General features: G+C 34.1%; 1 protein-coding gene across 1 annotated transcript in view; it reads right to left on the bottom strand.

Annotated features, from left to right (window-relative positions):
* The window catches only part of LOC128998261 (plexin-A2), a 207,156-nt gene that overhangs the window by 41,383 nt on the left and 138,537 nt on the right, over positions 1–27,236 (bottom strand). Inside the window, exons 3-9 of the mRNA XM_054424314.1 lie at positions 9,785–9,967; positions 7,865–7,993; positions 7,102–7,202; positions 3,837–3,966; positions 2,289–2,451; positions 1,321–1,529; positions 570–701 (exon numbers count right to left, since the gene is read on the bottom strand). Coding sequence (XP_054280289.1) covers positions 570–701; positions 1,321–1,529; positions 2,289–2,451; positions 3,837–3,966; positions 7,102–7,202; positions 7,865–7,993; positions 9,785–9,967 — 1,047 coding nt within the window. The remainder of the gene's footprint in view (positions 1–569; positions 702–1,320; positions 1,530–2,288; positions 2,452–3,836; positions 3,967–7,101; positions 7,203–7,864; positions 7,994–9,784; positions 9,968–27,236) is intronic.

Here is a 27,236-nt window from a genome sequence, read left to right as displayed (position 1 = left end):
AATGAACCCCATTATTCTGGCTGAATTGATTTATTTTCCTTGAGTTGCAAAATATATATAATTTTATCCCTTTAAATGTCTTAAGCCAATTATATTATCATTACAACAAACTCAAAAGCAGTATGAATAACTGAAGTACAACAGCTTAAACCTGTGCCTGACCTGTGTTGTAATCTATAAAAAAAAAAAAACTAGAACTATCTACCAGTGTAATCAGTTTTTTAGTGTTGTTATTGCCAAGTCCTTAGGTACGATTGTTGGCCAAGGCCAATGGAAAAAACATGTTGTCTGTGTGGCCAGCAACGTGAGTCAAGTGCTTAGACCCCATCCCATACATTATCTTTTGCAACTCAAGAAATGTTAATTTCTACGCAGATATTAGTGTTTGATTTATTATGAATTTCAAAACTAAACAGGCATTTAAATTCTTTTTTATTTATTTGCAAAGTTGCTCTTTGATTTGAGCATTTTGAGTCTGTATAAAAGTAAAAATGATTATTGCTATTGTTAAACATTTTTAGTCTAAACTGTCTAAAATACAAACTTTACCATTTTTCAAAAATACATACCCCAATAATATGCACTTTGACCCTGAGACTTTTCTTCAGACCAGAAGATACAAGAATCTCTGTTGATCCCCCTGTGGTTGCGTTGATCGTAGGGCAGAAACCTGGTCCGCTTCTATAACTCGGTCCTATCCTCTGTAACATTACAAAAATTAGAAATAATTCTTTACTGAATACTGGATCCAAAAGAATACTAAAATTTTCATGGTGTAGCTTTGTTTAACTTCTAAAAGACCACAAAGCTTTAAACCAGTAAATATTTCTTTAACACGTTCAGTGCGGCAGGCATTCCAACAGGCGCTCGCCAATGGCGGCGAGGCCCGGGCGAAGCCCCAGCGCGGCACCGTAACAGCGAACGCAATTGGCATTCAAATATTTCAATCTGACGAATAACAAAAAAGGCAGGTGATTGTACTACGTTACTCCCGAGATTGGACGTAGTTCCCTAAAACACCCAAAGGTAGCAGCACTGCCTGGATCAGAAAGTCAGTGGCCTTGTAATATGTCTTGAAGAGAGAAAACCCCCAAAACCGGGACAAAAGCATTGTCAGACGGGATTTTACGGGAAATTTTAGTACCAACCTACACCAAAATAAAGCTCACATTCTAAGCTATAGGCTAGCAACGGTTTTAACGTTCCCCGGCAATGGCTGAGCTCATACTGAACTATTGTAGTGGGGATTGCGCAACTACATCAATTGATGTAGTCAGCACTGAACGTGTTAACATATGTTGTATAAGAATATATACTTACACTAACGCCAGTGACAAGAATGTCGTTGCGACAGTTCTCCGCGGTGTCGTGGGTACAGCGATGGCCGTCCACACACCAATCACAGGGGAAAGATGAGGACACACACTGCGTACACGAACTGTACGTGTTGCAGTCGAAGAATGTGAAGTTTGTTGCCACAAAGTCCGGTCCATTTGTCATCCTCACTGACAATTTGGCAGTGAAGTGATCTGTAAAGGTAGGTAAACAAAATGTATAAAAGTAACCAATATCTTCATATTCCAACTAAAAATGCTTCCAAAGGTTTGGCAATTCAAAGTATACTATGCCAATTAGTTATCTATGGATAGAGTGTAATAAAAGTCATAGACAGACTAGACATGAGAGTATTAATTGAAATATTATTCACTTTCATAACAAAATATTCAGTTAGGAGGGATTTCTGGAGTCGCAGCCTTTGGTTTAAAATCGAAAGGGAGGAAACTGAATAAACTATAAACAAGCAATTCTGTAGATTGAATCTTTAGCGCCATAGAAAGCAGCAGTAAGAGTACTTTACGCAACGATTGCGTAAAGATAGTGTTAACGTCACAAGTAGAAAATTTGAGGTACGAGCCTTGGCGAGTGCCTTAATAACTTCTACGAGTGTCGTTAACACTATATACACGAGTTGTATACACTACTTTACCTACGACAGTGTTTTCATTACTAAAAATCACTACTAATTACTTCTAAGAGAGGTAATGTTTTCGTTTATAACCTCTCATTGCCACTGACAGTGATGCAACGAAACATTGTACCAAACACTAATTTACTCAACAATTAACTTCGTCTCGACTCTTTATATTTTCTTTTAAAAATGATTTGAAGGTAATACACAAACATATTGGACCAGACAAATAAAAAATGTGATGCTTAGTTTCTAATTTAAGGTTATAAGTTTTACACCAGACCAAAATACCACAGTTGAATAAAAGAGAATATCTTACGTTGTCCTGGAGGTATGGACGGCAGAAGGTCAGTGCGAGGGGTCGTGCAGTTGACACCGTAAGGTTTACGAGTGGCATTGGTTGTCAAGGATTTGTCCAAAGCTGTAAATGCACACTGGAACTGCCCCGACAACGTAGGCAAGTTGTCTATCACCAGCTCAAGCTGTAAAATAGATAAAATATAGTGAGAAACATCCACTAATAGATCTGAATATGTTTGTATATGAGCTTTAATAAAACCTTTTTGCTTACAGAACCAGTAGAACCTTCTAAGATCAAAGGGAAGCCAATAGTAGTGTATAGCCACGTATTCAGTTTTTTAAGAGACAGAATCAAACTATCCTCGCCTAGAACAGGGGTAATGTACGAGAGTCCCTCTAGAACCTTAAGTAGGGGAATGTTTTAGTACCGTTTATAAAGCTTTTGGTTGTATTTAGCCCCATAGAAGATTTTACGATGAATTGAGATTTTAAGAGGACCACCTTCTCTAGGACTACGGTAAAACCGTGTATTACAGTTGGCTGGAAAAATACCTACATAAAATGTATTAAAATCTACTGGTTTTTTTCAACATGTAATTCAATTTACACCTTGTGATAGCTGTTCATGTATGAATTTCAAATACCGGTACACTTATTATTATGGCAATAAATTGTTTATTGGTTGATTTATTTTTCACCCAATTTGAAACAAAAAAAGTGTAAGTTGCCATGGACATGGCATAGGTCCAGATTTACCACAGAGAACAAACAGCTGTAGCATAGTGGTACCAGCTGTTACCATGGGCTGTAGCAGTAGCCGTTGTAGACAAACAATATTTTGATGCATTGTGATTTTGTGTGTATTGTGATGATTTAATTAAATGTAGTTTCCAATTATTAGTAATGCCGGAACTCAAAAAGGTTAGTACAATGTGAATAACTGTGACATAGTAAAATTGTAGATAATCTAACCTCAGTTTGTAAAAATTCAATGTATAAAATTTGTTGATACAGTTAAGAAACGCAAACTTTACTCAATGTAGTGCTGATTTTTCCATTAACATGTAAAGAACTTTAACACAAATACGGTATTACACACTATCTGTGATAATTAGCAACATGTGAGCGACCCTGGTGACAAACTGCAGAATTTTGTAGCTTCAATATTATTATAGAAAATTGACTTTGCCTGAGACTGTGACAAGTGACAAGTGAATCACGCACATTGGATGACCGGAATGCTAGTTAGTACCCATTCAACCCATCAGTCAGCAACATAGCCTTGAATATTATGGGGAAAAAAGTCATATAACTCTTCGACAACGTACTTTAGGGTTATGGTGTTCCAAATTTAGTATATATATATAAGAAATCAAAGAAAAATGTTATATATTATGTTTCAGTTTTAATTTTTGGTCCTTTTCCTTGTTAACCTGGCATTTCTCAAACTGTCCACCCTTCTGGCCCATATTACGCTGAGTTTCAGGTCTGTGTTATATAAGAAATTTCTAGTTCAGTCACTTTAGATTAGCTCTACCAAGGTTTGACTGTATGACTGTATACTGACCGTCCTAGCTGTTGTGCGCTGCAGTTGGTTGGGAGTGACAGTAGTGATGGTAGTACATCGACCACTCTTGTATGATATCCAGTACAATACGTCCTTGGCTGCGTCTTGACAATCACTGCGTAGACTGCATCTGTAACAAGGGATAACAATATGAGCAACCAACAGACAACATAAACTATACTGATACTTACATTAGATGAATTTTATATCTATGTAATACCAAGAAGTATTGCATTTGTATCCAAACCAGTCAATAATAAAGTTATAAATATATTCATCCAATGAGTATTTAGGTTTACTTCTATGATGTACAGATTTTATTTTTAAATTCTAAAATCATACATACAATGAATTAAATAAATTTTCTTAGTTTTAAAACAAATTTTTATAAACAAGCAATCTACTGGGATTAATTTATTCAACAGGAACAAAAAATGTTAAACATTGCTCAGCATTTAGTACTTTCAAACTAATTTTAAATATTTAAATGGTAAAAAATATTCTTGAGTGTTTAACATTTTGAGGGAAAAGTCATAACAGGATTTTTCTCTTTTTCATCAGTCTGATCAGGCTGGTTTGTTACTCATTCAAATAGACGTTACTTTTAGGTGTTTGACGCAAATTCAATCAAAATAAGAAGGTTACAAAATTTACCAAAATCTTTGCTAAGGCTGGGCCACACTTATCCAGCATTTCACCTGAAGCAAAATGTTGCACAACAATTTTCTTGAAGCATTCTGTTTCTTTGCTTCTCCAGTGTACGGGAGGTTCAAGCATGATTCAGCATACACCAACCATCAACAAGCATTGTTTTAGCATTGTATTGTTTTAACATGTGTGACAAGGAAGTCAACGTAGCTGTTGCTGTATGACAGTTTTTGCAAATGCTGGACTAAATAGAAAGAAAACATCGGGTAAACCCAATCAATCTTGGTAGACAATTAGGCTTTCCTCGCAGAAATAAAATCACACCCAGGAAAATTTTACAATTATTGTCGAATAATTGCTATAGCCTACTATTTTTTTTTTAAGGGTTTTAAATACCGTAAGTGATATGGTAAGAAATTATTATTAGATGATGTTGTGATGGTTATAAATGATGAACTGTGTAACCTTGGTAATTTCTTAATTATATTACTACTTAGAATGTGGGCTAAATGACAATCAAAGAGGTAGAAAGAAAAATTAAACAACAATATTGTTCAGTGGCAATTCAAAAGGTCAATTCCATTTTGAGAGCCACTAAGTTTTTCTAGTTAGAAGGGATTTGGTGCATGTGCAGAACGTTTGGTTCCTTGTTGCATCAAACATTGTGCTGTATCTGATCCATTTGTCGAGCGGCTGCTCAAATGTTTGAAGGCATTGCGAGGCGCCTCGCAACGTTTGCTTGATCAGTGTGCGGCCTCCCATTGAAATACATTGGGCGCTCGTACCCAGCAAAACATTTTGCCTCGCAACACTTGCTTCAGGTAAATGCTGCATCAGTGTGCGGCCGGCCTAAGTGTTCCTTTTACCTGGAAACCCTAAAACTAAAAAGAACATTGGTCCCAGATCTAGGTTGCACTATGTAGACTACAGTAATGGTTGATTTCTTATAGAATTTCCTTAACACTGTTACCAGTTATATTAAATTCAGATCCCCTTGAAAATTATTTAGCAGAAATACGTTTCAAAGTGTTTAAGTATAAAAAAACAATATTATTTTTTATTTTGGTTTCATAAATAAGAAATAATAGGTGTCAATAATTTATCAAAACATATAATCTCTAGTAAACTGCATTGTGTGGAAACAGCAAACTAAAGGCTATCTTTTGTTGTTCACGTCATAAAAAGACAATATGTTTGATTTAAAATAAAGTAATTTTAATACCACAGCTTTTTTCACTTTTACAAACACAGCTTTGTATACATTATTTCTTTGTTATAATGGCAGCAGTGATAATGGCTGGGCAGTTAGACAAATCAATGAAAGTGAGTCATGACTTTTTACATTGCATGTCCCATTAGGTTCAGCCATTACTGTCAATGGCTCTAATGTGATATTTTATTTGTTTATAAATTGCATACAACAAAAATGACTAGCTCTATCTATCGGGCTCAATTAAAGAAGGCATAATCTTCATGTTGTTGGACTTGTTTTTCTAATAAGTTTTCTATGTACAGATAAGATTTACGATTTAAAACAAGAGAATAAACTAACCACGATGAATTATATTAGTGCGAAAAGAACAAATTTTTGTTTGACATTTCATTTGGCTACTTAAACGAAATTATGGAAAAACAGGTGAGTATAAAACACGAAAGATATTGAACACATGAACGAATACAGACAAACTATTTGTCGTTTATTAAAAGCATTGGCTGACATTGTTCCCAATCTTGTCTAAGTGTTAACTCTAGATTTCAAAGTATTTACACCCAAAAACTACTTTCAAAAACACATAAAAATTTATAAATAATGTTGAAGCACACATTTATATTACAGGTGATTCCATTTAACTTCATGAAACTAATTTAGATTATAGACATTACCAAAATCATACTGGATAAGTCAACACCATAAACACATTCACTGCTATATAATGACAGCAGGGTCAGGATAGGAAAAACCAAAGCACTACGCATGACTGAGCTTAGGATATTATTACAATCGCTTGAACGTAGGGACATATTATGGAAATTCATTGACTCCCATATACTTTTTCCCCCTTTTTTTTCCTAGGACGCTAGGCACGAGCCCGGAATTGTTTTTCACATTACTTCAGGCTAGACCTAGGGGTTACGGCATAATCACTTAGATAAAATCCATTGGTGATTTGGCAGGATTTGAACCCAGAGTCCAGCGCTCAAACCACTAGACCAGCTCGCTCCCCAGACCTATTATACTAGAGTTAAATATTACTCAATGCAGAGAAAACGCTACTATAGCAGTGTTTGGATAGCCAAAAGAGGGGAACTACAGGAATTTTTTTGAACTTAACTACATCGGAAATCCTTTTCAGGCTTAGTGCTGATATAAATGTACTAATATTAAATGCAGCACAGTCCAACACAAAACCTTTTAACTTTGAGGATATGGTACATTGCTAGCACGATGGGTACCAGGCCGTGGGCCACAGCCAATGGGACAAAGAACAGCAATTGGCTAAACAATTCACTGATGTAAAGTATAAATAAGAGTAAGGATGGTATAGCTCTGACGTGGTTACCACTCCAAGCTTACAGTGCCAAAGGAGTTCCATGTGTTAGTATCTGGTAAACTTACTTGTTTTCTAGAGAGCACCACCCACAGTAGGGGTCTTTAGCTCCTAGGCAATCCCAGCAAGTCTTGTAAACATTGCACTCTTGCACTTTCACCTTGGACACCTGCAATCATTGTCACTTGTGAGGAACCATGTAAACATCGGGATGGTTGTGACTCTCAGGTTAGACAAAGGAAAAGCAATGTGGTTCCTTTTCTAATATTAAATTTAACACATATTTAATGGGGATGTACGGTTGACTATCTATACTTTTTTTTATGTAAAAATATATTTAGCAAAACTGGACATATTGGACTTATTTCAAATTAATAATTGTGTTTTTTTTTATTTTTTTTATTCAGAGTTAAAATCTATGAACCATGTCACTAAAAGATAAAGAAATCTAGACAATGTGCAGTGGGGAGTTTAATTGATACTATCATACTATACATAGGAATGATTAAGTAAGCCTATTTTCTCAAAGTTGGACATACAAAATACATTCATACATTACAAAACTAAACAAATATAATTATCAATAAGCTATGTTTGTTCAGAATCTTTCAAGACCCTCTATCTTGTTCTTGGACTTCCTATTTGGGTTAATATTTCTAAGAAAGGGTTGAATATTTAAAAGATTATTTAGGTGGAAAATAATGGTTCAGGTGTTTTAATTTGCAAGTAAAACATCATATCACTTATGTTTCTGATGCAAGTTTTGATCAAACTTAGAAATTAATGAGGTATTTATCCAGACATTAATCAGTTGAACAGTTGGACCAGTACCTTTCTCTCCGTCATGACGTAAAGATGCATGAGTTGGTTGTCAAATCGCAGGTCCTGATTGACGGCTGAATTTTCCACCACCAAGAGATCACCATACTCTTGGGCTGCCTTGGAGCTCTCCACTACGATCTGTCAAAACATACAAACATTTAGTACAAAGCAGTATACCCTGTCCCAACTGGTCCTAGATCAACAGCCTAGGCTTGGGCAATAGATGTAAGTTTAACCAACCTATGTTTTGAGTTTTTTAAGTAACTGACCTTATTTTCAGGTATAAAGACATTTCCCGCCCTTAAGAATAAGTATAAAGATGCCTTTTTGCTGTTGGAAAGGTTTACATACAAGGCATTGTGAGGAAATGTCTTTAAACTGAGATATTAGATTAAATTTAATTCTTTATAAAGACACAAATATAACAAATAGAATTCAAGTAATTTTTAATTTTATTTACAGCAGTAATAACATTTAAAAGTATCTGTAAAAGTTTTGTTTTGTTTTGAACAATACAGGAAAATTAGAAGCAGAAAAAAATCAATGATTATTTGAAGTAATTCTTATATTTACATAGTTTCCTATTACAATCAATCTTTTAGGTATTTAACCTAGGCTCGCCTCGGTCCCGTGAGGGTTCGTTAAACGAGAGTGTATTGTAATGTATTTGAAATTTTTAATGTATAATACATAAACACACCTATCAGAACCTAATTATTTGTTTGGAGACGTTCTAAAATATGGATTTATAAAGTAAAATAAAATAATTAAAAGTTAAGATTTCATTTTGGTAATTGAAAAGAAAAATGTTTCACCATAGCTGAAACAAATATTTATTTTCTCCGTGTGATACAACAAAGCTACTCGTGTGATACATCAGCACGATTAGTTTATACTCAGCAACGTGCCGCTGTGCCAGCAGCAGCACAACACTCCGAAGGTCTTTGCCCTTGGAATGTGGTGAAGCAGAGGTAGATACAAACTGCAGCACGACTGCCCTTGCCAGAGATCAGTGCAGCTTGATTGAAGTCTTGGCTCAGAACCAAGCGTCAATCCAGTTCACCCGACTTTGCACTTTTTCCACTTTTTGCTTACTTATTTGCACAGTATTCGTGATTGACTTAAACGGATTGTGTCAAAGAGGATCAAACGTTTAAGGTATGTGTCATATTTATCTTTCAAAATTTAGTGGGATTCTAAAACTAATGAGGTGTTGGGAGTTTGTTACAATATTGTTGATATCAGATCGGTTAGTAATAGCAATAATATGTGTGTTGTACTGAACAGTTATGTAAATATTTTAAAACTAATTATAAATTTATATGTTTTAATATAGTAACTTCAGCTATTTTTCATCAGCTTAAATATCAAGGTACCCTTTTAGAATATTTTTAAAGTAACTCCAAATCTGTAAAAAGAAAATCAAGAAGAATTTGAATCAATGTTTTCTCTGGAAGTCCCTAAATCATAATTTTTCTCCGATTAAAAAATTAAGACATAAGACCCAGTCGACTTTGTAATAAACTTGAAACTCAAGAGTTTTTAAAGAAAATTTAGTAAGTTACCCACAGTATAGTTTCTTTAGTGGTAGGCTATGTAATTTTCACCCCGATATGGTAACGTAGCAAATATTAACTGGACCCTTTTCAAAGTTTGATGCCAAAAGGAACGGTAATACAACCATTTTTTTTTTTTTAGCAAAAGGTCTTAGGATCACTGGTATTAAAAAAAAAATCAAATTTACATAAAACATTAGGATATAATTTTTTTATTTAAGTCATACACGACGACAATAATTAAAAAAAGCTCTGAAAAATGTTAAAACTGGGCCGGGAAGTGTAACTAACACCACAATATCTTATGTCAATGACTTTTATAATGAATGGATAAAATTTAATACTATGATAAAAGTTAAACTCAGTTCAATACCTTTTTGAGATGCCCCTTGCTGGTGCCTACAAACACAACCGTGTAGTCGCCGGTAGATGTTGCGGCTATGGCGGTGAGGTGGACGTTGAACACCAACACAGGAACAGCTGCCATTGGAGTCTCTCCTCCAAGGGGGGTGTTGACATCGAGGCCACAGAAGTCTTCGCCAATGGTCTGCAACTTCTGTAACACCAACATTCAACATGAAGCTAGACATAAATAACAAAAATCTACAAAATTTAATGTCAATGAGTGTCCTCCACCTGACAATTTTTTCAATGACCCTCCTTCAAATCCAAGGACATGAAATTATCAAATAGTTAAATTTATTGGTAATTGTTGGGATTTTAACCCGGGGTCGCTGGAACCGAAGCCCTACACTCTACCACTAGACCAGCAAGGTGAAACAGAATACTGTACTAAGAGCGAGGTAATTACGATTGATTGGACAAACTCATAGGACCAGGACTGGGAACTCACAAAATAGCTTCTGTGAGGGTTATTTAGTGGGAATTTGTGCAAATGCAAATCACCACACCAACAACTCACTGATAATATGTGGTACATGATAACTCAACAACTACTTACTTATATCTGACAACATACATACTTGAACAACTTGATGATATCTGATATTATGGATGACACTTGGCATTCGATGTAAAATTTATTGAACAGAATAGTGGTGATGTATCTTCTAAATCAAAGATCAAACAAATGTCAAAATTGACCAGATTAGTCAAGGTGATGCCAACCTATATACAATATTATGTCAACCTATATACAATATTTGAAACATTCATCAAACAACAATCAAACCATTGTATGGCATAGGTGGTTAGAAACACTTGTAATCCTGCAATATTTGAATTACTATTGAAATTACAATAATTATTACATACATTATCATGCTTTATCATTCCTCCTATTTATGGCAAAAGCTAGTATCAATTAATCAATTAATCAATAAATATATTTCCTTTCATATGCAAAAAACACAAACAAGTAATAAAAAATACACCAAAGTAGTGTCAAATTGTTGTTAGGTGCTTAAGTTGTTTGATAGGATGAGCAGCTTAATTCTGTGAAATGGATAAACCAATCTGAGCAAGAGGATTCAATGAAGTGAGAACATCCTTTGAGAAGACACATATCAATTATTACATCCATACAAACAACTGGCCATCAAAGATCCTTTGCTGCAATTTCAAAGACTTTCCGGGAAATCACAAATCTTACTCCTTCATGCTATTTTCAAATACATAAACAGTTACCAGAAGAAAATTGTCTAAGTAAATCACTTTTTCACATGAAAAGAACATGTCAAACAAAATCCATAACTTCTTAAAGGTTGCGTATAGAAATTTGGCTTTAAAGACACTTCACATTGTGAGCAACGTTACTATTAATGTTATTGTCATTATTATTATTATTGTTGTTGTTGTTAATTGTTCGCAATTTACTAAATAATTTTAATCAGCTATTTAAATAATCAACGAAATATAGAAATAACTTTTTAAACGAGTAAATTATTTCTTAAAACAAAAAATTGTAAGTAGGCACATGTAAGATATAATAACAACATAAATACTTCAAAACTGTTACTAATTTTGTTTGCTAAATTAGATCTTAAAATTGATTTTTAATATAAGACTTACTGTAGGATATCTTGTTTGGTTACCAGTGTTATCGTTTTTAATTGTTATCATCTTAACAATATGTCATTCTTTCTACTTTTGTATTAAGCCAACTCCATCTTCTACCATAAGAATTTTATTTACACATGGATGTATTGTCTTATAATTGAGGTTATCTGTAGGAATAAATAAATGTATGCAAAAGTTGACTACTGGAGCTTAAATAACCTAATAATGAGAGTAAATGAGTCCAAAGAGTGGTAATAAATTTGATTATACTTTTGCTGTGGAGTTTAGTAACTTTACTAACAAGTTTGCTAACAGAACAAGCAATGTCTCCACTACAAAACTACAGCTCTAATCTCATCAGACCCTAGCTGTTGTTAAGCAATGAGATAGAACCCGGGATTAGTCTAAGTGCTACTAGTAGATTGGAAAGTATGGTAACAAAAGACAACTCAAGTCGGACTAAGTTTGTAATGCATTGACAACTTGGTAATTTTAGTGTCTAGAAAAAAAAAACAGATTGGCTTTGATTACTTATTATGATAAAGTTTTAACTATTGGAAATATTTGAAAACTATAACAAGTTTACTTTTTAATTTATATAGTTATAAACATTGTACATTCAAGAATGCGATCTTAAGACATATTTGTTGCAAGACAGGCGTGTTTTAGAAAGGACACTGGAAAGCTAGGTTAAAGGAGTAGACAGTTAGTAGTAGTAGTAGTAGTAGTAGTAGTGACTATTCCTTTAATCTATGGTACAACTTCTCACAGTTTGTTTAGACACTATCCTTGTTTTATTGGCTGTTCTTTTTGGTTACGTGAATTTGAAATTGACGTTTTAGTGAATTTTTACCATGAGTTGTAAATTAATTATGATTAAAATTAAGTTAGAATAAAGTTAAAGTTAATAATTTACTAAATTATATGGTGCTTAATAAACTAAAAGAAATGCTATATGCTTACATGGTATCTTTTTAAATATCTTAAAATAGAAACTCAGAGTTGCCTTTGCTATGTAATTTAAATGAGAATTTACGCTTGAGCATAAATATTATCAATTATTTATTTGGATTTTACTTATAAAACATTGTATATTGAAATGAAGTCACATTAAGAAAAGGAAACAAAGCATAAACTTAAAAGGACAACAAATGTTAAAGGGCTCACAAGACCTAAAAGTAAGACATGGTTCCTAAACACTCTCTAAAGAAAACTTTTATATTTTAGGATGAATAAAAATGGAAGCTTCTTGAGTTGGCCCATACCCAAGCTTTGGATCCGACATGTGATGGAATTTTGAAACTTATGAGGAAAGTTTGGGTAGACCAGTGAGCTTTTGTGAAAGATAGACTGCCTGTTTGTATACTTAAGAAATTGAAAGCTTTAAAAATTGTACTAACAAATTTATACTTTATTGCAAAACATTTATTAGTAAAATATAATTAAATCATCTAATTTTTGGACAAAAATTGTTTTAAAATAAAATATTGCGATTCACAATCGTTCAATAATATAAGTTGGATACACTTTCAGCTTTGAAGAGTCCTCAATAAAGCTGTGGGTCTAATTTATTTTAAAAGATTATTTAAATTTCTAAAAGAAATTTTAAATAATTAAGTTATAATATAAACTTGAATACTATAAGAAGGGATGGTACAGATAATAAACAACCAATCGCTACAATAGCAATCCAACAATCGAGTTGCTGAATATTTGATTGTTTTTGTGGGTGTGGGCGCTTAATGGAGAAGTTGTTAATGAACAATCAGCTCAACAAGGGATGAGAAGTGCGCTTTGCTGTAAGGTGACCATTTTGAATAACTTGCAGTGACAGGGTCTGTGAGTGATTCGGCAAAACCTCAACCTACAATGGTCTCCAACTCAAACCTTTCCTCTTCAGTCAACTTATTCTTTAGTATCCAATAATGGTAGAGTCAGAGTCATATCTAATACTATCAACAAATGTTATGATTTTTTTTATATAACCTTTCATCGTAATGATGACTTCTAAGACTGGGCAGTTTATATCAATAAGTTTTTGTATACGTGGAAACAAGGAAAAGCTATAAATGCTGAGGTTACACAGTCATTCATTCCACTTCCCTTTCTAATTTATCATTCTCAGTATCTGGGTGTGATTCGCTGTTACTAAAGGTAAATTATTGTCAACAAATAATATAACACATAGTGTACATTCCATGACAAAGTAATGGTACATTTATCACCATGGGTTTTGCAATAAAACTCTTTCCATATAGGGGATTGCAAATATTTCCAAATCAAAAATATGATCAAATGTATGACTGAAATGTTTAATTGATATTTATTGAGTTAAGTAAAAAATGAATTGTTTATTTTTTGTTTGTTTTTTTATGAGATGGTAAAATTACAACCGAATTCATGTCTGCATTTGACTGGAATTATACACTTTTGCGAGTTCAAAATCACCTAACGTAACTTTAAAAACTAAATTGAATCTATGATTTGACAAAAAAGTAAATACTATCAATAACTAATCAGGACAAATCAGTAAAATTAGCCAAAGACAAATTGTTAATAGTGTTGAAATACAGATTAGATAACTACTTGTTTACTTGTTTATCATAAAACATATGTCACATTAATAGGCTATGTGAGAAAAAAACAACCTCCCTAACTCAGCGTACATATAACATTGTTAACCTGAAATAGTACATTTCACAATAAGTCCCGAAAGAGGCATTTTCCGTATCACCTTCAAATTTCACGTGCGAGGCGAAGCCATTTTAGCGTGGGAATAATGGGGCAAGAGCCAGAAATCACTTTTCGGTACAAGTTATGCGGTGCACTTATCACGTCGCAAAGATAACAACATAGAAAGTAACAGACCTCAGTAAGATCTACTGTATTCTATTTTCTAACGGACATTATTTAGATATAAAAATAAAAGCAAAACTATAGCAATATAATTAGAGGTTCAAGGATATTATGTTTATTTTGCAGTAAACATGCACTACAAGCTAAAAACTCAGCAAAACTAGTTTATGCCTATTTCTGGCCACATTTGTACTGTAAGTAAAACCAGCTGATTTCAAATATCGAAATAAATTGTAAACAAACGCTAGCGCTCGTAGTGGGTAAATGGAGAACTGATAGACAGCAAGGGAAAGTAAATTCAGAGCAAGAGGAAAAGAGGAAATCAGCTGATCACTTGCTCTAAGCTCGGTAAACAATTACAGTACTTTTGTTGATATCAGCTGTTTTCGAAAATAGCTACTTTCAGTATGGAGTGGTGAGCACTTTATTTTTGTATACAAACTATTCATATCCGTATGTTGTATGTTCATTACCGTATGTTGTATGTTCATATTCGTTGTATGTTTTTCAAAACATAGTTCAACCTAAACAATTTTATAATACAAATATTGACAGTATGTAATGTTGTATAGTATGTCTGTTAGTCTGTTATTAGTGAGGCAATTTGTATGATTTTAATCCATCAACTACTGCTAGTAAAAATATTGATACATTGGAAAATAAGAGTTACGTAAACATGAATTATTTCATTACATCACACAGTGGTAGTTAAATTATCTCTGTTACGTAGAAAGTAAAAAAATCTAGAAAAATGCATTGCTTTAATTATTTTTCTCCTGGATTGAAAATTAAAACGTTATCTAGGGGATGATCAGGTAAAAAACCCTTTATTTTGTAAATGTATTTCTAGTTTATTTGGCCAGAGACCGCAGTTGTTAGAACCTGTCACATCAGAGGTAGTCAATAAAAGTGTGCCCTAAGGGCCTGTCTCCTGCCATTACTTGGTGTCGTAACTGCATTTACTGCATTATTATTGGCCCAGCCCCCAGACCTCTAAATCAATTATTTCCTATTGAAAATATAATAACGGTAGGAAAAGGCCTCTACTCTAATGCTATACTCGATATTAGCATTCATTTTCACTGATACGGAACGTTTTGAAGCTAACAAAATTGAATAAAAATAAGTTTTGAAATAGATTAACTTTTGTTTATTGTCTTCGATTTTCTTTTCTTACATTTATAGCACAGTCTATTTTTATCGGGCAGTGCTTTAGTTATTAACTGGTGGGAATATCCTAGGCTTACCCAGCTTAAGCATGTTTGTTACGTATCTTTGCATTGTTTTACTAACCAATTAAATTGTTTGTTTTGTAAAAAATTATGCGGGTTTTATCATCACCATTTCAACAAATTTTATAGCATAATCAACAACTACAAGGAAGTTAACTACGATCATTATACGTCTATTAAATATGATAATGATTTTGATTAACTTTGTACGCAAAAATATTGCCAGCTATTCAGCAAATTTGGGGGATACGTTAACAACCAAAAACACGCGGTTCATTCTGAGTAAATACCCTTGTAATGAATATTTTCAATGTGTTGTGTTTTTTAAACGTGGATCTCAAAGTTAGTGTTAAAATAAGATTCCATTGAGATATTGAGTTTGTATAAGATAAAAAGCAATTTAACTGTCATGACAACGTTGTCATACGTAGCGAATAATCATCAATCATCGCGACTTGGAGTTTTCACATCACTGGTGACGTTGGAAGTCGCAATACTGACAATCCACAATCACTAACAAGCTCAGTCTATTTTGACAGGTCAATAAATCATGCTAAGTACCTGGAGAACTCCAATATGGTTTGAAGGCTTACGACTCTTCACTGTTCGTAAATAAAATGTGTCTCTCGTATCGATCGCTTCACTTCGACAGTCGACACTAAACACGATTCAATTACTATATCGGTTCATTACATTTGCCAGGTGTGTATACTGTATACAAACACAACATTTACTTCTTGGCTTTTGCTCATTTATGGAAGAAGTAGACATCACTGCTTATTTACATGAACGTTATAACTTGCTCTACTAGCAAGGCGTGTGTTTAATAACTTGCCATACTCGCATCTCCCTTAGCCTCAGAGTGTAAAGAAGGTTTGATTACAGAGAACAGCCACGGGGAAGAAATCAGAGCTTTCTTGACAAAATATTTTCCACGAGAATTAAATTGCACTTGCAGCCCCAACTTTTAACTGAGGCCTTCATCCATTCAGACAAACCAATGAATAGGACCTCTGGTTATCTACACCTATCAATTATGTAACGAAATGTATAGTAGCTGATCTATAATATTACAAGAAATATACTACACTTTAATGTTGCATTGTGAAAGCCCTATGTTTACAGCCTGGCGAGGAATACAGTACCAAAATAGATGCAATGACTGTTATTGCCCACAAGAAAGACGTAATAAACATTAAACATGACGAACACAAGCCACTAACTGCATCCACTTAGTACATTCTACAGTATATTTACGCTACGTGACGAATTGATTGCTTCCTCCATTCTCTAGCCACCTACTAGTCTCTTTAATTGAAATCATCCTTGCATCGAATATTTCCTTTTGTTTGACCCAAAACCCTTTCTGAAACACAACCCGATTCCAACGACTTCTTGTAATAATTTTAACCTTATTAATGCAATTATTAATCGAAAATAGTTTATAAGTTTAGAGCAATACCGAAGTTCGAATTTTACACTACAGTGTTTTAAACTGATAAAACAAATAATATTACACTCAACTGAATCTATCCTAAAAAAATAAATAAACTCATTGTTTGTGGCCAGTGAATTTACTTAAGGATTACCACACAGATGCATCATATCGTGTTAATATTCGACAGTTGTTAATTTTGTACTGATAATCTACAAACCTAATCCACACGACACGGTAGCGTCAATGTACAAGACCTCTAACCAACACTAAACACTGTTGGAACAAAACAACTGTGCAGTATTGGTATCTGTTAATCCCCATAGTAATTACCTTTTCCGCACCGACCGCATCATTGTTTATACTGCGGAGGGGTTGTCGATGTTAACCTCAAAGTGATAAAATACACCACTTGCGGTTTAAATATAGCCTTAAAACTGCGTTTATTCATTGTTAAGTACGTTTATATGAAAGTAAAAATTAAACACCTGAGTAGATTGAGGCATTTAAAATTGGATTGATATCCAAATTCATTTGCAAACATAAGTTCCGAATTGGTTAAGTCAATAGAATAAATAGCAATGAGATACCTTGAGTCGTTTTGGGGTTCCGTTGAAATTGAGACTTGGAACGTTTGTGTTATGGAACATCACGCCTTTGCCAGAAGTTGTGTTTAGTTGATTTTCACTTAGAACGAAATCATTTTACGATTGACTAATTGTAAATGTTCTGCAGTGCAAAGCAATTCATACATTTACAAGTGTAAACATAAATACATTAAGTTAATCAAGGGAATCAACGTAGTCGTTAAATGTTGAATATCAAATTATTTGTACCCATAGAGATAAGGTACCCACCTTACAATCTATTAAGTTTTTTCCGGGTTATTATAAAACTCAGAAACCGCATGGTGTTTTTAATAGGTTTCGTTTCCTGTCCTCGTGGGCATCAAAGACCTGTGTGTGAAACTTATCAAGGGAACTTATGCAACAATAAACATATGCTGATAAATTTTAATTGGCAGCTCAGGGATCGAACCCAAGACACTGCAGTATCTTTGAGATGGTAGCACGTGCTACTGCTATGCTATGCTTCTCCGAGTATAATTTATTTCTAAATTCACGAACCAACCACACAAATAATCACCAGAAGAAGTTCCAGATTCGATCAAGAGAGAGTTTCCAAGTTTCCCGTGTTCCCTCTTTCAGCCACTGATTGCCACAATATTACATTTGTTACGCGTTACGCGCTAGTTACCGTTTGCTGACTCATTCAATCTTTCGGTTCTCTATGTTTTCGGATTCCACGAATAGACATTTTATTGGTAATATCACATGCATATTCGACTAAATAAGAATTCTGGTAGTGCACATTAGAGATAAAATCAAATAATAAGTGTATATGCCATACATTTGGTTCGATCGTTTCATTTTCAATTTTCAAAACCCATATATAATGAGCTTAATGTATGCAAATTAAATAAGTCATCAAAAATTTAATCAGTTAAAAAAGTCTTATGTTCTTACAATCAACAGGCTAAAAATTAACGTTACGATAGTATCCATTTTGACACTGAAACCAAAGATACTTTGCAAAGTTTGGATTAGTTCGATGACAAGAAAAAACTTTCAACTTTTTAAACAGGTTTCAACTTGCGTTACTTAAGTGTTGTCAGGTTGTAAAATGCAAAAAGAAAGTTTGACACTTAATACAGTGCATAATTAACATGCAACTGTCAATTCAACACAAGTTTAAATAATAAAATGTCAATTTTTAGATTTTTTAACCTCAACAAGTATACAAATTGTTTTTTTAAAGAAGTTTACCACGATAATACATTGAAAAAAATATCAGCAAACTGTTAAACGTTATATTGGGTAAGCGGTGGGAGTAACCATAATATTTAATGGATAAATTCCCAAAAATCTCAATAAATTTTTAGCTGCAATTTTTACAGCAAAGAGGGTTGCACTTTTTTTAAGTTACAAGGCAATTTTTTGTACAAAGTTTTTGTACAAGTTACAAGGACCATAACGTACTTAATGTAAATAAAAATCGTTTGTACCATTTTTGCGAAAATCAGATTTTCTTTAATTTGATGGGTACTATAAGAAAATCACCATAGTAAAAATTACAAAAATAAAAAGTATACCTGGAGATACGATGGATGGATAGACTCACATAACAAATTTAATCAAAATCTGACTACAGGTGTCTATAGCTCACGCATCCTCACACACACATACACACAGACATCACCTTGAAAACCACGTGTTAGAGTTCAGGGACACCTAAAACGGATATATCCACCCCACGCCCAACTCAAGAGTTTTGACGAAAACAATAATTTCTCTATATCCTTATGTAGGGGAAGGAAGTAAAATGAGATGAAATTAGAATATGTATAAATTGAGGTAAAGATTCCCGGATCTCGCACGCATTGGAGGGTTCTACCATTGACTATATAAGTAGTGTTATATAGTCAATGGTTCTACCCTCTACCTAACTTGTTTAAGTGCGACGAAAAATTGATAAACAAAGTGGTGTTTTAGATTAGTCTACTTGTTAGAATCAAATTTCAAGTTGTTAGTGTAAAAATGTCACTATCATAAAACTAAGCATAATTAAATTAGGTTCGTTTGCTTTGAGTTAATTTGTAATATTGGTAGCGTTAATTAGTTGCATAGTTGGATCAATTTAAAGTTAATGTTATAGAACAACTACTAACTCAAGTACCACGTTTCCTCCTTCACAATCTATCTTGGACCCATCGATGTACATCGATGCTTATACCCTCAATGTTATACACTTTTCTTATTTATTCTATTTTACAGTAGATCATAGCATTGCCGTACTGCACAGTACAGTTCTTGTGTTTTACAGTGTATGTATGTTTTTAACTGTAAAAACCTACATACACTGACCACACGGTGAAGTTTATTTTCACATATCATCGATAGCAAAATAAAATCCAGTTGTAAATATTATGTTATACGTCCACATACAAGCAAGGTAGGCAAGCAGCAGTAAAGGAGGTTGCCGAGTGAGGAACGAGTTAGGCCTACAGAGTTACACTATAGACGCAGCTTCCTGCAGTTTACTTTGATTGAGCCATACACTGACAATTGTAACTGACGAATCATTTCCTTACACGTGGCCCCGTTGTCGCGTCTCAGAACACCCCCCCCCCCCCCCCCCCCAACAGTACGTTACATGTGACGTCACGCGATATAGGACAAGTTACACGTTAAATCATCCGATATCTTTTTATTTTTACAAGTCACTTTGTATATGTACGTGTAATACAACGAGTTACACTTTCCAAACTAGCAACATTCACTATCTTTAACTACCAGATTTAACGGCTATGATAAGGCGCATACGTTATAATCAACATGCTTTGTTCACGTTATATTAGTACTTTACCGTTAACATGCACAGATTCTAATTTATTATTACCAAGATGGCTACTGAACCAGACGATTGTTCTGTAGTCATTAATATAATTTCAACGTCATGTCAACATAGTTATAAAAAAATTACGATGAAAAACCAATGTCTTCTTCTTATACTCATTTACTATAATTTTGTATATATGAGTATGTAACTTATAGCAAGGTGGCAGCTTTCATACTTAGGCCTAAGTATTGTTTTCAAAACGTTAATAGCTCTACATTAGCAGATAATTTAACACCAACGTACGAAACAAAGGGCCTCTCTACTGGAGTATGAGTTTTTGTGTTATTGTTTGTATGCATCCCAAGTACAAATAAACGTGTTTCTCAAGATATCTAATAAAATATCACAGCAATGATTATTGTTTATATGCTCGCTGTAGCCAAAACCAAAAACTCCTGGATAGAAATACGCTTGGAAGAAACGTTTCAAAATAGCGGAAATTGGTACTAAACAGTTGAGCTACGAAAATATTTCCACCGCAATAAATAACAAAAGGACCCCACTTGTGGTGAAGCGTACCCTGAACTAGTAATCGTTATAACCTCAGCGCAATTAATCAGTGATATTTGCTAGTCGTGATTGGGCAGTGGATGTTTAATCATTATCCGGTCGAGTGCCCAAGGCCCGGACCTAAGTACACCACTTGTATGACGGGCATTGGGCACTGGGAAGCACATGCCCATACTGCTACGCTGCATCGTCGACTGTAAACAATAACATTTAGCCGGCGGCCTAACCTCACAAACACGCTTACACGGATAACCGGTATATTAGAACAGCTCGGTATCATATTACGAATACGTCAGCAAATAGGTTAAGGTAAATAATCGTACAATACACGATCATTTTCCAGAAATTACTTTGGACACATTGTTCAATTGTAGTTGGGTACTATTATGCAAGCGGGGAGTAGGAATATAACAAAGAACTGTACATCAACAACCTCCTTTACATAAAAAAAAACAATTTAGTTTTAAAACGTTCTCACTATGGATATTTAGCAGAATAAATAGAGGCAAAAAGTATACGGAGAAAGAATTAGGTATATCATGTTTTGGAAGTGAAAATTTGTAGGTAAACCACACTCCATAAACTATAAATGTACCATTTTCCTGTTTAATTAGAACATGTACGAACTTTTACACTAAACTGAATACAAAGAAGGTTACATCATAAATGGTCATGGATAGTGGGTGTAAAATGAATTCAAAACCAATTCATTACACACTGATGTAACCGATGATTCTAATATAACCTGACATTGCACAACTAGGGCAATAAAGCGAGTCATACTCGGAGTCAACTATTGCCTCACCAGTACACAGCTAGAGCCGCTAGAGCTGGCTATGTGGGCACGAACTGAAGATAAACGCAGGCGCGGGGGCGACGCATGCGTGATACTGACTAGACCGCTGTCAATAGAGATGGTCATTATAATGTTTGTTGTCTCAAACGTAAAATGGTCGTTCAATCTATCTATCTATATATTAATAGTCAAGCATGTTTCTTTAAAATCTTTTTTCTCTGCTCGTGTAAATCGCAGGGAGAATCCTACGCATTCTGTTGAAAAGATATTTTCCTGTAGATGTGCAGAATCCCTTCATTAATTAAAATAGGCTAAAAAAATAAGCACAAAAATTTAATTTAAAATCTTTAAAAAATTAACATGGATCTTATGGGTTGCCATGCTGGTGACGAAATAACAACGCAATATAAACAGAAAATCAAAACAAATGGAAGAAATTCCAATCAAATGTTTTATTTACAGCGTAAGGTGAAAATAGAGAAGTCTGTACATTAGATATTTTTGGTCGAGTTTTCCACCACTGGACGACCTCTATTTTTGTATCATAACACGTACGATAGTTTTGGTCGACACATATGGCAAAGTCCATTATGTGCTGGAATAATTTGTTTTATAGTGTGTTTCTATAAAACTCATATTTGCATGACACCTTGAAACATAGCTGCTAAACAATCTTTCTTGTTTTAGGGTGGAGGTAAAACCCATGTAAAAGATACAGTTTAGATTATTGTCTCTACGACAATTTGGTATATACTTTTCTTCAAGTATTAGTAATGTCTCTCACACCAAGTGAGCACTATGCACTATACACAAGTATAAGTATTGTGCACCTTGGTCGACAGAGAGTTTACATATGCAAAACAAGCGGGTTAAAGTCACATGCATCATAAAACTTTACAAGCGGCTGGCAAGTTTAGCGCAATAAAACTGCACAAACCATTCTCTTTATCATATAATAACAACGTATATACTCGCCCCTGCCTCGCCTCTACAAAGAATCACACACTTCTGTACTGCGAACATTGCATAATTGATTTGTAGTATAGTTTAATATGGCTGGGTTGGGATTTTCTGGTGGTGATGGTCGAGATAGTAAATCTTTATGTTGCTGTGTGACAGGATCGTTTAGGATATAAATTAGTAAAAAAAAATCATCATTCGATTTAGCAAAACAAATCACATAAAGTTGAACGTACATAAGTGTAAAACATTTTCAACTAATAGAACAGACAAGCTTGAATGGATTATGTTCAATCGTAAAGCAGAAACTAGGAATCGTTAGAGTCAAGTTATGCAGGATTTTTTAAATCCATTCAAACTAAGAGATTCTCCTTACATACTCTACACTTTTCACCGGTGTGTCCATTGTAGACATTTTTCCACATCTTAGAGCTGAAACAAGATATAACCAACCCGACCTTTACACAAACACTAACACTTTATAATATATAATGAATACTTTAAATAAAAAATAAATAAATACTTTAAAATATGATCAGCTTCAAAATAGATTTTAAAAGTAAATCATGTAATAAACAAAGTAAAATCAGGTTTTGAATTACCATTCAGAGATCGAGCGAGACGAAGTTGTCGGTTCTATGGTAACCCTTCCCCAATCAAAGATTAAGGTTTAATATAACCCGGGGAGCTACTTGTGTCCCTTATATTTGTGTATTAATGAAAGCCCGACTGGATTGATATCTCACTAAATATACCCTTCCCCAAGTCTAATAAAGCCTCAAAATAAATCTCTAGGTAAGAGACTAAGGAGGTTTGATCATTTATTTTGGCGAATATGTATTTGTACGTATACATTATTGTGATTTTGCATATATTAGTAAGAAAATCGTAAATAAATGTTTGCATAAGATACAGTTAAGTCAAACTATTTTAGCAGAACTTCTAAAGTTATCGAGAACTTAGCTGAACTACCTAAATACCTAACTTACTAAAGTACCCATTGCCAAAGTTTGTTGCCAAGTTATTTGCTACAAACCAACAATTTGTCAGATAAATATGATTTTAATGGACGATTCATGAAACCAACCACACTAAAATAAATACCGAGATTCATTTTAATGTGAACACAACAATGTATAATCCAGCACATTTTGTGAAGCGTTAAGGCGAGGCGCAGCCGGCACGGAGAAAGCGAGTCAAAAGGCGTTGATGTCAAAACTTTGTTTAGATACGTGACAAAATGATGTTAAGTTGTTTAGTCCAAAGAGAACATTTTCTCCGCGCCCTCAGCGGGTTTCCCTGAAAGCTTTCCAAAACGATTTTCACGAAATACTTTTGCTTTGGATGCGCCAAGGTATCATACCGCGGTGATGAGATTGAGTTAGCTGATGGTTTGTTAAAAATCCCCCGCATATCAGCTCCCACCGAAACGAAATTTTCTAAAGAATTGCAACGAGAACATTTTAATTTTTGATGCATTCATAACCTTAAAACAAAAATATCTGACGAAAAATCTGTTTCCCTAGCCTGCTTATATCGGTCAGGGTCTTGGGCTTGGATTTAAGGGATCACGTATTCAATTGCCGGGCGCTCACCAACTTTGAGGGATTTGGGTTGTTTTCCTCAAACGCGTAAACAAAATGAAAACATAGAACAGTGGTTTGACAATACAGGTTGACAAAATTAATATAATCTATAAAAGTATCGATAATGTAAACGTACGAGCAATGAAAAATATTTAAACTAAAAAATATCCAAGAAAATCAAAATTGGAGTAACAAGATTTTCCCGGTACATAGCAGTGTTAAGACTCACAGCAATGTAACACAAAATACAATGTATATCTACAATGATTTACCATCCACAGATTGTGGTAACAACAACTGTTGCTCGATGTTGTTCTGGGGGGAGGAGGGGGGGGGTGGTGTTTCCCGTGAGAGCAAGACTACATAGGCCCGCATCGTCCCAAGTGGCCGTCTCAATGAAATCTTTTCAACACTTGAGATCAACTGCAAGTACAATATATTTCCAAGTGTAAACCAACTCATCGTCACCTCACTAGCCACGAGGACGGACTAGACTCTTTTCAATCACTCGTGTTGGTGTTACTAAGAAACATATTGAATGAAATAACACTCGAAAGCTTATACAATCGCTTTTAAGTTCGAGACCTCCCGCTTCGGTTTACTGACTAGGGGTTTTACCGTCTTTTGACTATGGTTTCTAATCAAGTACAGTATCAACTATATACACCATCACAACAATTTAACTAATCAACACTTTTTACCATTTTAATTTTAATTTATCGATTTCAATATATTCAATAACGTAACATGCAAGTTTCTGAATTGGTATATAATGTTGAATCATTAAGGAACTAAACGGTTGTAATACTAATTAATTTTAATACTAAGTAATAATAATTTTTATTCTACTTCGTGTCTCTTAGTATTGGGTTTCTTTACACAGTTTACTTTAAATTTACACGGATAAGTGTGGGAAACACAATATACTGCTAACAGAAATCGTGGTGTGGCGTTCCAGGGATATAGTTTCGATTCATCAATATAAAGAACGATATTTTCATAATTTTTAAGGGTAATGTCTAATAGTAACAAGGGCAGGTCCACATTGCACTCATTGTGCCTATGACACATTTGGTGACGGCAATTGATTACTATGTCTATAATGATAGGCTGATGTAATAATCGGATAAGTAGGATAGCAGAGGATGATCTACATGTTGACAACAGACAACAGACAAGGTAAACTGCAAACAGCAGTAACCCTGTACATCAATTCTGATTGAGCAAACACCGTCATGATAGATTAAATTACGTTCAGATTGCAGACAATTTCGTTTCCTACACGACGTCTATTTCTATTCTTACTGCATCGGCGTCGCCTAATATCGAACATCGGATGAGATCATGTAACAAAAGTATTGCGACAGCGCGAGTTCGATTCATCGCGGGATATTACTTTTTAATGCGGTCGAAACAAACTTTATTTCTATTTCGGAAAAATAATAAAACGTCGTGGTAAATCTTGCAGATCGAGTAATTCGCAAATATATTCATCTGAGACAGTCGAGAGCGTTTGGGGAGGTAAGAATACTTGAAATAATCATTGGAGTCGCCTCAGCATAATGAAGTAGATAAAACAATAGAAAATGAAACTGCCGAGCGTCGCCTTCTTATTTCGAATCCGTGCCATTCATATTGCAGTAGTGTAATTTGTCTGACTCGGATTAAGTTTCGTTGTTACCTAATGCTTTAAGTGTAGGCTTTTGCGATACTTTTGAATAACGAGTAAATAAAGTTTACGTGGTAAAAAAGACTACACTAGTCATGATTGTTTAATAGTTGTATGTTTACTTAGTGAGTTATATTTGAACTTATTAAACTACAAAATATTTATTTCGTAATTTATGTAGGTACAGTAAATTGAAAGATAATCCCATTAAAATGTCTGTGGTGATGAATCGTATATAATCCTCCCTTATCGTCAAACAAGATATAGCTTGATGGAATCAGTATCAGCAGTAAATACGAAATGTCATGTTGCTATCAACATTCAAAATCAAGTATATATTTAACGGAATATCGTTAGTGTGGATACAAATCGGTTTACAATGAACAACCCGTCAGTATTGATATTTTAATTAACTTCGCACGAGGTTTAAACCAGGGATATCACATTGTGACCGTAACAAACCAAGCAAATTTCCAAGTGTAACCATATCAAAGTTTAATGTCATAAAATAAACGGAGCAGAGATGATTGAAGAATTACCCAAGAAGACTGAGGTTGGGAGGCGAAGAGGGAAGGGGTTAAGATTTCTTATTTTTGTTGAGCGAAGAGGATTACAACCCTGCTTACATAAGATGCAGAATTTATGAAGCGCATTTTGAATCTCTGAAATATCGTTTCCTTTTATTTTCAAAAATATTTTATGACAGGATGAAACAGATACCATACTTTCAAATATCAGATTGTATATTTTTGTATTTATTACTTCGAATATCTAAGCTTTTGTTATCATGGCATAGTAAAGGACTAATACTAATAACTATTGCCAGGCGGTCCTGTCTTATACAATATAAATAATTTTAATGTAGCATAATAATGCAAAGGTAAAGATTGTTTTTATAACATTTGTCTTACGACACCAAGGTACACTCAATTATGTAAAAATTCCAATCAAATACTATATATAATTATACAGGGGGTTTTCAAATTGTCTGGACATATTTTGTGAACTTGTTCCTTAACAGCAAAATTAGCCTTGGGCTAATACAAACATAAAATTCAATATAATTATGGGCCTAAAATGCCTAGATTTCTGTTTGTCGGTCCCCACATAGCACAGAATATTTATTTGATATCAAATAAACGTTCAATATATCAAACTATGTCAAATCAAAAATTTGATATTTATTTGATATTCATTTAATGTTCAAAATGTCAAAGTCAAACAATGTCAATCTTTGAATATTTATTGTATCTTCAAAATATCAAAGTCAAATAACATCAAATTTAGAATATTATCTAAATAT

This window comes from Macrosteles quadrilineatus, unplaced genomic scaffold (genome assembly GCF_028750875.1).
Source record: "Macrosteles quadrilineatus isolate MER2022 unplaced genomic scaffold, UCM_ALF_1.0 Scaffold_7__1_contigs__length_78375512, whole genome shotgun sequence".
Classification (NCBI taxonomy): domain Eukaryota; kingdom Metazoa; phylum Arthropoda; class Insecta; order Hemiptera; family Cicadellidae; genus Macrosteles; species Macrosteles quadrilineatus.
This window is presented reverse-complemented; position numbering and strand designations above follow the sequence as displayed.